This window comes from Cyprinus carpio, chromosome A7 (genome assembly GCF_018340385.1).
Source record: "Cyprinus carpio isolate SPL01 chromosome A7, ASM1834038v1, whole genome shotgun sequence".
Classification (NCBI taxonomy): Eukaryota; Metazoa; Chordata; class Actinopteri; order Cypriniformes; family Cyprinidae; genus Cyprinus; species Cyprinus carpio.
The window spans coordinates 14,035,461-14,048,595 of record NC_056578.1 but is presented as its reverse complement, the minus strand read 5'-3'; the positions used below and the strand labels follow the sequence as shown (position 1 = coordinate 14,048,595).

The 13,135-nt window shown below is 36.3% G+C and overlaps 1 protein-coding gene across 6 annotated transcripts in view; it reads left to right on the top strand.

Annotated features, from left to right (window-relative positions):
* The window catches only part of LOC109087534 (phosphatidylinositol-binding clathrin assembly protein-like), a 51,812-nt gene that overhangs the window by 33,130 nt on the left and 5,547 nt on the right, over positions 1-13,135 (top strand). For 3 of the 6 annotated variants that reach the window (XM_042759795.1, XM_042759792.1, XM_042759798.1), the window contains 9 exons: positions 1,529-1,662; positions 3,399-3,496; positions 5,771-5,881; positions 8,200-8,331; positions 8,622-8,652; positions 8,751-8,898; positions 10,049-10,075; positions 12,470-12,526; positions 12,633-12,749. In XM_042759795.1, coding sequence (XP_042615729.1) covers positions 1,529-1,662; positions 3,399-3,496; positions 5,771-5,881; positions 8,200-8,331; positions 8,622-8,652; positions 8,751-8,898; positions 10,049-10,075; positions 12,470-12,526; positions 12,633-12,749 — 855 coding nt within the window. The remainder of the gene's footprint in view (positions 1-1,528; positions 1,663-3,398; positions 3,497-5,770; positions 5,882-8,199; positions 8,332-8,621; positions 8,653-8,750; positions 8,899-10,048; positions 10,076-12,469; positions 12,527-12,632; positions 12,750-13,135) is intronic. The other 3 variants (XM_042759793.1, XM_042759796.1, XM_042759794.1) reach the window with 3 other exon arrangements.

The following is a 13,135-nucleotide window of genomic DNA, read 5'->3' as shown; positions in this document are numbered from 1 at the left end:
GTTTTCTTTTTTCACACATTTTCTTGTTGTTGTAAAGGGCATAGAAAAAGGCGTAGAACCTTGCTATGTCGCAACCTTCTTTCCCTCACTTTAGAAACTAGAATCTAGGACTGTGTGGTTTGAACAAAAAAAAATCAACTTGCGATTTTTCTGATTATTAATTAATTCTAAAATGTGATTTAAAGTAAAAAAAAACAACTTCATGTTTGCTTGTTAATAGGGCTGCACAATTTGTCCCAAAAACTATTGGTGTCTATAATAATAATAATAGTTTACACATTTAATAATATATATAATTATTGTTGTTGTTATGGTTGTTGCCAGATAAAAATAATAAAATAAGAAATTTTACTATTGAAATATTTCATTGTAAAGTAGAAAATATGGGGAAAAAATAATATAACAAATTTAGAGTGAAACTGTAAAATTTATGTAACTAATATTTATGAAATAATTCATTTTCAAATAGTAAACCATCAAGGTTTTTTTTTGGCATAAATCCGCAAGTAGCTCTTGTAGATTTTCTTTTGTTGGTATAAGAGTTTTTCTCATTACAAGTTTAGAAAATGGTTGATACATGTTGTATTCCCAAATGCATGTTCTAAGTGACCCAAGCTCAGAGCGCATTTAGAGACAAGCTTGTGTGGAGCAGCATTTACTGTGAACAGTGTCGCAGCGATACCAAAAACACAAGATCATGAGCTACTCACATGTAAAAGAACACAGTACACAGTATTGGTCTAAGCCTACTGGCCAGACTTTAGACCAGACATGACTAGTGGTTGACCGATATATCGCCAAGGCCAAAATATAGGTAGCTATTTGGCATTTTTCAAATAACAGTGTTTACTACCTTTTTAATTATATTTTTATTAAATATTTATTTGTGAAAATACTTTGTCATCTAAAGTATAAGTATGTTTATTTTACACATTTATTTTTTAATCCATTGTCAAATGATTTCAAATTTCTTAAATATTAATAAAAAAATAATAATTATATTGGCTATCGGCCACACTGCGTTACAAGTTATCGGCATCGGCTGTCAAAAAAACAATATCGGTCGACCTCTAGACATGACTCTAGGTTTTGGTTGGTCTGATGTCAAGTAGTTTTGATCTAGTGACTTTCTTGGCTTGAAGTAGCTCTACATGTTGATGATTTATTGGCTTTTCTTGTTCTTTTCATATAGTTGGTTAAGGCTACTCTAGTATTTGATGTATCTGAGCTACTCTAGTAGTTTTTGTCAAAGGAAGTGTGACCTGGGAGATCTTCTCTTATGTCAAGCATCTCTTATACACCGACAATACACACACACAGAGACAGCAGATCTGAGCTGTAGCTGACTGGCACTTCAGCTGCCTGAGTGGCTGTAATCTGTTTGATTTCACAGAGCTCAGCTGAAGGAAATGCTCTCTGCTGTCATTCTCTACGGTGACCATTGCAGGAGGTATAAGCAGAGCAGCCCAGTCTTAACATGTTTACATTCTCTTTAAATATTTTCTTCCTGTGTTTTGTGATTGTATAGAACCAGCGTCTGAAGGAGATGAGCATGCAGACGCCTTCCACCTCACCCAGCACACAGTCTATGGGTAGTGTCAACAACCACACTGCGGGCATGGACCTGTTCACCAATACCACAAGTCCACCCTCAACAAACAGGTCACTAACAATACTGTACATGACTGCAGTACATACTATACCATACAGAAATACCAAGTTCAGTAAATCTACAATATATGCTTAATTGCTCAATTCCAGTCCTCGCGTGCCACCGCTCTGCATATTTTGCGTGTCTCTCTTATTTAACAAACCCAATTCATATAACCAGCTCGTTAGAAGAGAGCTCCATGCATGAACAGTGTTCTGATTGTCATGGTCCTTACTAAGTGTTCTTTGCTCCCTACTCCCTAAGCACGGGAAATACTTCACTTTGGAACATTTATTCACGGATTTGCGCTACACCACGGCCTGTTGCGTCTTCACACACAGATGAAACTTACAAGAGAAGTGTGACATAATATACCTCTGTAAATAAATCTAATTTTTTATTCACGTCTTTACACTTTAATGCCCTTTGAATGGAACATACAGTACGCTTCCTTTGAACTGTAATCATGGCAGAATATCCTGTGATGTCCATTTCGCAGGGCACTCACAGTCAAAGAAAACACATACATACAAAATGTACACAGCGATGTTACGTGAGGTCTGGAATTAAGAACCACTGTGCTACTGTGCATACATCAGTCTGAGATTTTGTGATTCGGAATCATTTTAAACTGGGCTTGAAGTTTTTATTTTGAAATAAAGAAAGCTTACGTCAGAAAAATTAAGAGATATTTATACTTTCTAGGTCACTAATCAAATAACAAAATTGTGACTGATAATATGAAGAGATTGCCACCTTAAAATTTATATTAAGATATTAGTATTTCAGCATCTTATATACTGAGCAATATTACACAGTTAAATTTTACAACAATTTAAAAGATGCCTGGTAGAACTTATTTGATGTATTTGACAACTGTTGGGTTGTTTGCTGGTTTTAAACCCCTGTTGGCATCATGAATCTCATGATTGTTGTGGGAGCTTCCTCGCTGATGATGCAACTCCCACAACAGGTTGATTGTCTAAAGAAGTGAACGGATGGTCACGACCCAGTCTTTTCACCCTGCCTGGCTTTTAATGCTTTTTTTTGCCCTATTTTGCCCTATATTCCAAAAGTGCCATTGGTGAGAATGAAAAAGTCTATGTAAGACCTTTAAGAACTGGGATGATTTAAAAAGACCAAACCTTTGCTGTGCAATGGGCTCACTACTATCTCTTAATGTTGCCTGCATAGACAAAGTGAAAAGGAAATCACTGGACACTTTTTAGGGGGGAAAAAAACCCAGCTTCTCTGCTTCAGATTCATTTTCAAACCCTTCAAAGCCTTTATAGAACACACAAAGACTGAAAAACAGCATATTTAGACTGTGCTGTATACTATGTGAGAAGTGTATGGGAATACTACATGTCGACGTCTACAGAAAACGAACTGACACATCAATACCTGCTGTTTTCATTCGCTCCCTTTCTCAAAGTGAGTGATGAAGCCACTTGGCCTGGTGGTGCAGCATCTCGAAAACAATGAAAATCACAGTCCAGTTGCTTTTGACTAAGTTCTACCAGACATTGTACAATGATCTATAAATGAATGTTTTTATATTATATATTTTAAAATGTAATTTATTTTTGCGAAAACTGTGATAACTATTTTTCAGGATTCCTTGAAAAATAGAAAGTTCAAGACAACAGCATTTATTATTAAATGAAGTATTAATTTACTTAAAAAAATAATCTTGTTGTAATTTGAATGTATTACTTTTGCACTAAACTCTGTTTCTCTTGTACAGCATGCCAAACCTCACCAGTGACTTGTTTGACCTCCAGCCTGCCTTCGTTCCTGCTGTGCAGAGCACTCCTATCTCCACCGCCAGCAATGCCTGGGGAGGTGCGGCCCACTCCACCCACATACATACATCCGATCACTGATGCCATGTCTATTGCTTTACCACTTTAGATTACTGACCTTTAATTTAGTCCCTGAAAAGTCATTAGAACAGATCAGTCGTTTGAAATGGACATGACGTGTAGCCAAGTATGGTGTCCCATTCTCAAAATTTGTGCTCTGCATTTAACCCATCCAATTGCACACACGCAGCATTGAGTAGTGAACAAACACACACACACATACACACACATACACACACTGAACGTTCCCTCCCCCCACCTACAATCCCTGCTGGTACCATGACTCGGACCCACAACCTTTGGGTTACAAGTCTGACTCTCTAACCATTAGGCCATGACTGCCCCCAAGAAAGCTAATGGGTGTGCCCAACATGGGGCTCAAACCTACGACCCTGAGATTAAGAGTCTCATGCTCTACCGACTCAGCTAGTAAAGACAAAGGCGGGGAGCATCTGCCGAAATCAAGGAGCAAATTGCAGTAAATTCATGCAGTTATTTGTTTGTTCACTTGCTAGTTCACTCCTATGTACATTGCCTGTTTCAAATCCTCACAAGCTGTTCGTAAGCCCTGTCCCAAAAGCTACCAACAGCCCTTGGTGTTCACACTTTGGTGACATAATGGCTGTAGACTGTTGAGAAGTAGTTTGCAGTGTAGGAGCATTCTACAGAACACCCAGCGATTTTATGGACTTCACAAACTCACTCTAGAGGAATCCACATCAAGTTTGTCATTTGAGATGATGCCCAATGATGCCCCAAACAGCTGACCAAGCAGCTTGCTAGGTTTTGCAACCCAACCAATGTTTTGTTGTGTTTGTGTTCTCCATACCCATCCATCCTGTTGTGTAGATTTAGAACAGTGTTTTAGATATTCTGAAGCGTGACTGATTTGAGTGCTTTTCCATTGAGGAATTATGGCTCTGCTTGGGAGCTGTGCTGAGGGTCAGAGGTTCATTTTCAGCAGTTCAGCACATCTGCTGGGGTAGTGTGAAATGAGGACACAAGGTGCAGAGTGTAGACACGCTGCCAGATTCTTAACTATGCCAGGATTTGTAGGTCACAGTATGCACTTGGAGCGTGCACTTTACAGCTAGTGGGCAGGTGCGCTGAAGGCTAGCCAGACACACAACGAAACTCAGGTCTCCAGGGATCCACATAGACTTCTAACAGCGCAAAGACACACCAATGCAGACAGATGGAGGGATAAAGTGTTTAAAAAAAGGGAAAGACTGCTGAATAATGAGGAGAGCAGTGAGAAAGAGCCACAGACGCAGATTTAAGCTGAAAATTTTTATTTACATTAGAAATCATGCAATAATAATAGGAATCCACCAAAATTTCAGCTGTTTCAAGTGCTTTGGCTGAAATGGTATTTAATGACAAGTTCAGACAAAAATGCAGTTAATGCCATTCTCAGATGAATGATAACTGTTATCAGAAACTTTATTGTAGAGGAAAAAATGCATTTAAAATGATCCAGGTTTAACTGGGTTGCACAAAAAATTATGCTATGATTATTTTGACACATTGCGATTGACAATTGTGATATGATGAACATTTAACATTTTCATATCGCTGTTGTTTAGATTTTCAGGCAAAAAGTCATAAAAGCACATTTGAAATAGCATGTGCAAAACTATAAACTAACTAGATTAATTAGCATTTTTACATTAATAAGCTATATTGTTGCTCAGATTTTATCTTGATGAATTGTGCAGCACTGGAATCAATCTAAATAGTGGCTGATTGGTGACATCTTCCAAGAAGAGAGGTCATGTACCCTACTGTTCAAAAGTTGGGGGATGGTTGTTGTTCTGCTTAATTTTTTTGTGGAAGCCGTGATTAATTTTTTTTCAGGATTCTTTTAACACATAGAAAGTTTAAAACCAAATTTATTTGAAATGGAAATCTTTTGTAACACTACATAAATATCTTTACTGTTTCACCCTTCACTATTTCACCCTTGCTGTACAGTATTAAAAAAGTATTTAAAAAAATCTTATTGACCCCGGACTTTTCAAAAGTAGTATACAAATGAGATGGCTGCACAATATGTTTGACAATTTGAACTTAAATTTTAAATGACGATTATAATTTCGGTGCATTACTGTTATACACTCAAGTCTGATCCAGTAATTTCAGTGGTCAAAAGATGAGGCGACACTTTCATAATTTTTTCACAGAGCAACAATCATGATGTGTTGTGTGACATCTTTCCATCTTTCCATGTTTTGTATGTGTGTGTTACTCTCAGGTCTAGAAAGCAGCACTCTTCATCCCATGGCTTCCATGCCCACCATGAATGTAGATTTTGATGCTGTATTTGGGACTAATACTTCCAATAGTGATGTCAAGCCATCAGCTGGTAAAATGTCTCACCAGTGTGATTATTAATAACTGCGCTTATTAATCTCTGAATTTTTGAACCCTTGTCACGGTGCTTAATAACTGCAAAACTAAGTAACCTTCACCCCTAAAATAAAACTCTTCTGCTGGTTTTGCTGTGTTTTGAGTTTGTGGAGCTTTGCTGCTGGAACGCTGAAACAAACTGTACAGCTGGCTGCAGCACCTGCCTGCCTGACTTGGTTCTAGAGAGACTGGGAATGTTCTTTGGGGAATCGCTCATCCTTTTATTTTTTTTCTCCACTTACTCGCTCACTTCGCTGCTCTGTGGTTGTGGACAGTCTGTTATCATCCCTTCATCCATCTACTCTGTGTGTGTGTGTGTCTGTGTGTTTGTGTGTTAATGGAGTCTGGGTGCTGACTGGCATTTTTCTCCATCTGTTAATCGTTTGTCGTTACACTCCTTATCTGAGCACAGAAAAGATGCACACAGATTTCCACTCACCACTACACTCAGTCACTCTCTGCCCCTTTACCTTGCTTGCTTCCTTTTCTTTTCTTGGTGCTTTGACCCCTTTTTTCTTACATTATGCTTTTTCAACTCCTTGTTCCTGCTGGCTAAGCAGGAAGTAGAACCGTATAAATATGGCATGTGTCAGCAGACTGTCTCTCGCTTTCTCTCATTTACTAAAATAATTAGCAAAATGCCCTATGCTATTAACCATTTGAAAACTAGTTGTCAGTGGGCTCTTCATTTAATAAAACCAATCAGCTATTTGAAATTCAACATTAAATTGCATCTACAACAGTGTTATTTTTGTTGTATTTACCATTACAGTAGTTGTATTTTGAATTAGATTTTATTTTTAGATTTTCAGGTTTCATTTGAATGTGTTTTGTTATTTTGAGTTTAGATTTTTATTAGTATTAGTTATGTTCTATATATTTAATATTTCTGTATTTTTATTTTAATACTTTTATTACTTAAGCATAAACTTATTTTAATTAGTTGCCAAGGCAAAACAAGCAAACATCTAATAAACATCATCAAAAAAATTTTTTCAGCTTTATTTTAGTTACCAAAAACTAGTTTTAATAGTTTGTTAACTACCCTGATTCAGAGCATATTTTACTTGTGTAATGTGATATATTTTTGAATTATTGAAATTATGAATTTTGGAATTATTTGGATTGTGATTGGAAAGTGGGCAATCCTTAAAAAATAGAGACAATGCTAAGAGTTTGTAGTTATTTGTCGAAAAGATTTAATAAACTGAACACAAGTACTGTGATAACTATTGGCTAGATTTAAAAAAAGTCTATGTTCATATGAAACAATGTCTAAATAGCTGTTTTTTTTAACATTTAATCACTAGCCTGTGTGGTCTAAATGTCAGCAAAATAAAAAGGAAACAAAAGAAAAGTAGTTTCTGAGAGTTACTACATTTTATTTAAAGAGTACAAAGACATTTTTCCTCTTTGAAATAACATGCACTGATTAATCATCGACAATAGGCCTAGAAACATGTATTAAGAAAATAAAAAGAACCAATATTTTGCTTTCATGTTGACTTTATTTCCGCCCATAAGGAGAATAATGAGACAAATAGGAGATGAAATAGATTTCCAGTTTCTTTAAGGACCCCTGTTGTGTTAGTCCCTCTTAGATCTCAGGGTGGTTCCTCCCTTTCTGACCTATGTTCTGCTCTAGATCTGTATGAGTCTTTTGTCATGCCATGAGTGGCCTCACGGAGGCTCATCCCCGCTGCTCGCATCATTCTAAACATCAGCAGGACTGCAGCACGCTTTCTCTTGTCTCACACCTGTCTCTCTGCTCTATAATACTTATGTCCTAACCAGGCCTGATGCGGCAAGTTTCCAGCGACAAGCAATTTGAGTGTCCACACTGAAAGCGTAACTGCTGCACGATATGACACAGTGACATCCATTGAGAGTGTATTTGATGTTTAATGTAGTTATATTGAGTTGATTCGCTGATCTTGTTTTTTCTTTTTTAAGACCGATATCTCCGCTGATAAATACAGAGTACGGATTTTATACCATTGTTCATCTGTACAGATTAATTTTTATCCTTTCAGCTAACAACCATGACCAACACATAGTAGCGAATTTGGTTTAGTCAAGTCTAACTGATACCAAATTCATTTAAATAGGTCAGCAGCAAAAAAAAAAAAAAATTCTAAAAAGCTTCTATCGCTGGTTGCTTGATGTGTTGCTTCTGGTTAGGTGTCAGTCTGCAGCAAAAATAAGTGGTTTGTCACTCTCATAATATTTAATCAATGGAATGATATTTTCTGTTTCTCTGTCTGTCTTTCTCAGGTCATGATGCGTTAGGAGACTTGTTGAAGCCCACGGTGTCCGTTCACAGTCAGGCACCAGTCATGCCCCCTCATAATGGCAGTAAACTGTTGGCCAATGACCTGGACTCGTCCCTGGCCAACCTCGTAGGCAGTGAGTCCCTCTCCCTCACACCATTATTGGTCTTTTTATGTGGCTTTTTTTATTTACTTGATCATAAGTCCCTGAACTTCAAATAGCATTTGTGCTACTCCACTGAACAGCGAGTCAGCAGCCATATGGTGCTGTGTGTGTATGTGCGTGCGTGTTGGACAGAGATGAATTAAACCCAGCTTAGGGGAAATGAATAGGTCTCTGATGCCTCCAATGCTGTAAGTCTTCCAGCATTACGCTGATGTGGGGCTGTTATAACAGTCTGTTTCTTTTTCCCGCTCTCTTTTTAGACCTGCACTTTGGGGGAATACCAGGCAGAAAGTGAGGATTTGCATTTAATTATCTAAATTGCTGCTTGTGAGCTACATATTGTAAATAGAGGCAGTGTGTAGATTTTCTTTTGGTGTGTTTGCATGCAGGTCTGATATGTGGACTCAGCCTGGAGAGAAGAAGCTGACCGGTGGCACTAACTGGCAGTCAAAGACAATGAGCAGCACCACTGCCTGGAGCCCCGCCCCCTTGCCACCTGCTGCCATGCAACCTGCCGCCATGCCCGTGCAACACATGGTGAGAACACACATGCACACTCTCACTTACACACTGTGATACAGGCATCTAATTATACTTGATCTACCTTTCAAAATTTTTCAGGTTTTTTTTTTTTAATGAATAGAAAGTTTGGCATTTATGTGAAGTAAATCTTTTGTGACAATGTAAAAGTCACTTATGATGAATTTAATGCATCCTTGCTGAAGAACAGTTTTAATTTCTTAGTGTATATTCAGACAGTAATACTTTATTTACAATGCACTTGATTCTGTTTGGTCACTTGCAGATTTCTGCAGTCAGATGTTTTTGTATAATGACACTAAACTGTATAATTGACCAGGCAACCGATTTCCTGCATCTCTGTGCTATTTTTATTGTCACACATATCACTCTGCAGACTATTTCTTCTTACATAACAATAATGTGCGCTAAATATTTCATGTCCATTTATTTATTAGTACTGTAATGATGCAGGTTAATGATCTGGTCATTGTAGCAAAATGAACAACTTTAGGGTATGAAGGGCCTTCACTTTGTTCACCCTGTGACCGGATAACAGTACATTTATCCCTTACTTTATATACAAACATTCTTGCATATGTAAACATTCTCATTCACACACAAACACCAGTTTAAATATTCTTAAACTTATAAACCCAAAACAATCCATTTGTTGTAAAGCCAAATTTACACCAAATATCCAGATTTCATACACTAGTATTCAGATGGCAAAAAAAAAAAAAAAAAAAAAATTGAGTTCATCTTTACTACTCTTCTGTATTGTGTAGCTGCCGGAAGTGTGTGTGTGTGTGTTTCTTCCTGTTCTCAAGCTGTATGTATTGATCCAGTCAGGCAGGTGATGTGTTGGTCTGTTCTGAGGCAGGAAGGAGAGGAGTTTTCACTGTTTACATGTGTTTGTGGCCTCTCTTCTCTCTCTCTCTCAGGCCGTTCAGAGTAGATTGACCTCTGAACTGCTGATTGAGTTGAGAGAGAGCAGATGTCTGTGAATGACTAACCTTCAATGTCTCTCTTTCTGTCTCTTTCCACCTTTTCTGTGGTCTGCATCTTTCTGGCCTGTTTCTCCTCGTGTCTGATGTCTTCAACTCTCCTCACTCTATCTGCTCTGTATGTTTCTGTCTTTCTATCTTCTTTCTTGTGCTTAACCCAGCAGACTGGAATGTTCTATACTAGTTATGTAAGTACCTCCAATAACTGACGGTTCTATTATCTTGAGTATCATTTAAGAGGGATCGATTCGCTCTTACACATTTCCCTCTCTTTCACACCTTATTTCTTGATTTCTGTCTTCACCTATATGGTCAGTGTGTTAAATTTTCAGTAAATTGAGTTGAATTGTGGGTTTCTAAATGAAAATGAAAAACACTCTGGTTTTGCTTTAAAGTCAAATACAAACCATTGTCAAATTATTATCTTGTGAGGTGTTTTAATTTTAATTTTAATTTATTTTGACAAAATTCCCCTCCTTTTTCAGTGTAGATTTAAAAACCTTAACAATTTCAGCATTATTTTACAGTACTTTAGATATTGTTGCATCCTTGCCTAATAATAATTAATAATAGTAGAGCTGTTTATATATATATATATATATATATATATATATATATATATATATATATATATATATATATATATATATATATATATATATATATATATATAAACAGCTCTACTATTATTAATATATATATATATATATATATATATATATATATATATATATAAACAGCTCTACTATTATTAATATATATATATATATATATATGGTAATTTGTCGGTATTCATATCATATATCATATAGCAGAATGTATACGTTTATTATTTAAGTTATTTTAGCTTGAATTTGTTTACCACATTGGCTTTTTATGTTTCATATACTCTTGAGACTAATTAAAAACAATAGTTTGATGTCTCTCTAAAACTCTGGTTCCAGGCCGAATGACCCAAAAACAATTTCCTCACACAGTGTGAATGGGCTAAAAAAATTATACTCTGTGTGAATAGGCCTTTACTGTAACTTCCAACACCCTCTCTTTTGCTGATAAATCACAGTAAATGTCATGTTGATTTCCCTGTGACATATAGATGTTTGTTCGGGCTCTCAAGCCCTTTCTGTAGCATTTGATGTATTCATCTTTTGGAGCTTTGACTTGCAAACCAGACTTGTGCAAATGTGTGCATTTGGGGGCTGCATTTTACGTAACCTGTTTACGATTCAAAACAGATGAATACATGCTATGTGCCAACAAATAAGTCAATACTTGCCTTGCTCAGAATAGTGTAAAATAAGGTTTTAGGCTTTTAAGTGAGTGAAAGTTATTCGGGTAAGTCAGTGTTTTAGGGACAATAATTTCAGACGTACTCTACCATTCAAAAGTTTGGAATCAGTAATATTGTTATTTTTGTGTGTGTTTTGAAAAGGCTGCACTGATTCGATCACACACACACACACAAAGTGAAATAGTAATATTGTATTATATTAATTTACAAAGAACTGTTTGCTATTTTTAATATATTTTAAAATGTAATTTATTCCTGTGATGGCAAAGCTAAATTTTCAGCAGCCATTACTCCAGTCTTCAGAGTCACATGATCTTTCAGAATCACTCCAATATGGTGACTTTGGTGCTCAAGAAATATTTCACTTTATCATTAATTTTGAGAACAGTTCAAAATAAATTCATTTATTTAAAATGGAAATATTTTGGAACATTAAATGTCTTCACTCTCACTTTTGATCAATTAAATGTATCCTTGAACAGTATACAGTAGTAAGATGACAGTGTGTTTGACTGAGACCAAATTTATTTAAAAAACACATTTTTATTCATTGTTTGCTGAATATTTCAGTGTTAGGAATAGGGTTGGGAATCGTTAGAAATTTTCCGGTTACGGTTCCACCTAACGGTTACGGTTCCATTAAAATCATTAAACAACTATTAAAAAAATAGTGGTAAGGAAAAATTCACAATACTCAACTACTTACTGCTCAATACTGTTTATTACTTAACTGTCAACTTAATTTAAAGGTTGGCAATGTCAAAATTCAACATATATATATTACAGTATACAAATTTTCCGGTTCCGATCCCATTTAAATGAACTATTATTATGTTTTTAACTTTTTTACCTTCATTGAATGTAGTGGTGCTGGAAGGTAGTAAGTAATGTTGAGTAATGCTAGTCCATCAGAACCCCAGCACAAGGCTGCTCACAGCGCTTGGTCACATGTCGCACCAGAACCGTTTTCGAAACCGAAACTTAGAAATTGCTTGAAATTGCTAGGTAGGAACATGTCAAATCCTTGAGTCATATTGTTTTGCTTCAGTGTTGTGTGGTGTTGCATGTGTTGAATGGACCAGCCCAGAAATCATTGCAGGAGAGTTTTAAATTATGTAATTAATTGCTTGTTTAGTGTAATTAAACAAGCTCTTTAAATGAACCAGACATGATTAGTGATCACATTGCTGTTGAATGAGTACACTAGTGTTTGATCAGTGAGTATATCACTGTTCACTCGATCAGTCAGCGCGTTGATGGTTGATTTGCAACACTTTTTTTTCCCTCACAGGCTCCTGCTCCCATGGCATTTCCCATGACAACACCTCAAGTGCCTGTTTATGGAATGGTGAGTATTGTGACCTTACAATGGCTACACGGATATTGTGTAAATGAATTAAATGGGTAATAGCTAAAAGAAAATAACGCTGATTGTTGTATTTGGGTGATTTTAGGTCCCTCCTCAGCTGGGACAGATGGGAGGGGTTCCAGTAATGACCCAACAACCCATGTTGTACAACCAGCCTGTTCTCAGACCCACAAACCCTTTCACCCCCATCCCTGGAGCCCAGGTACACACACACACACACACACACACACACACACACGTGCACACTTACACATACGTTAATCCACTATCACACACAGTGGCCTTACATGCATTTAATCCATAGAGTGCTCTAATGAACTAAACCTTTATATCGTAGTTATCTTTCAGTTTCAATAGACTGAAACTTAACATTTAAAGCACGATAGACCACTTACTGTCTATTTATGCCATTTATATTAAACAAAAAACTTATACAGGATTAAATTGGTCTTAATAATAGTATTAATAGTTCCTTAATGTTTATATTGTTTTAATAGTAATGCAGTAAAGGTTTTTTTTTTTCTTTTACATTTTTAGTACTGTTACTTTAGTAATTTCTTTAAAGCAATACTTAATTAAATACTTATA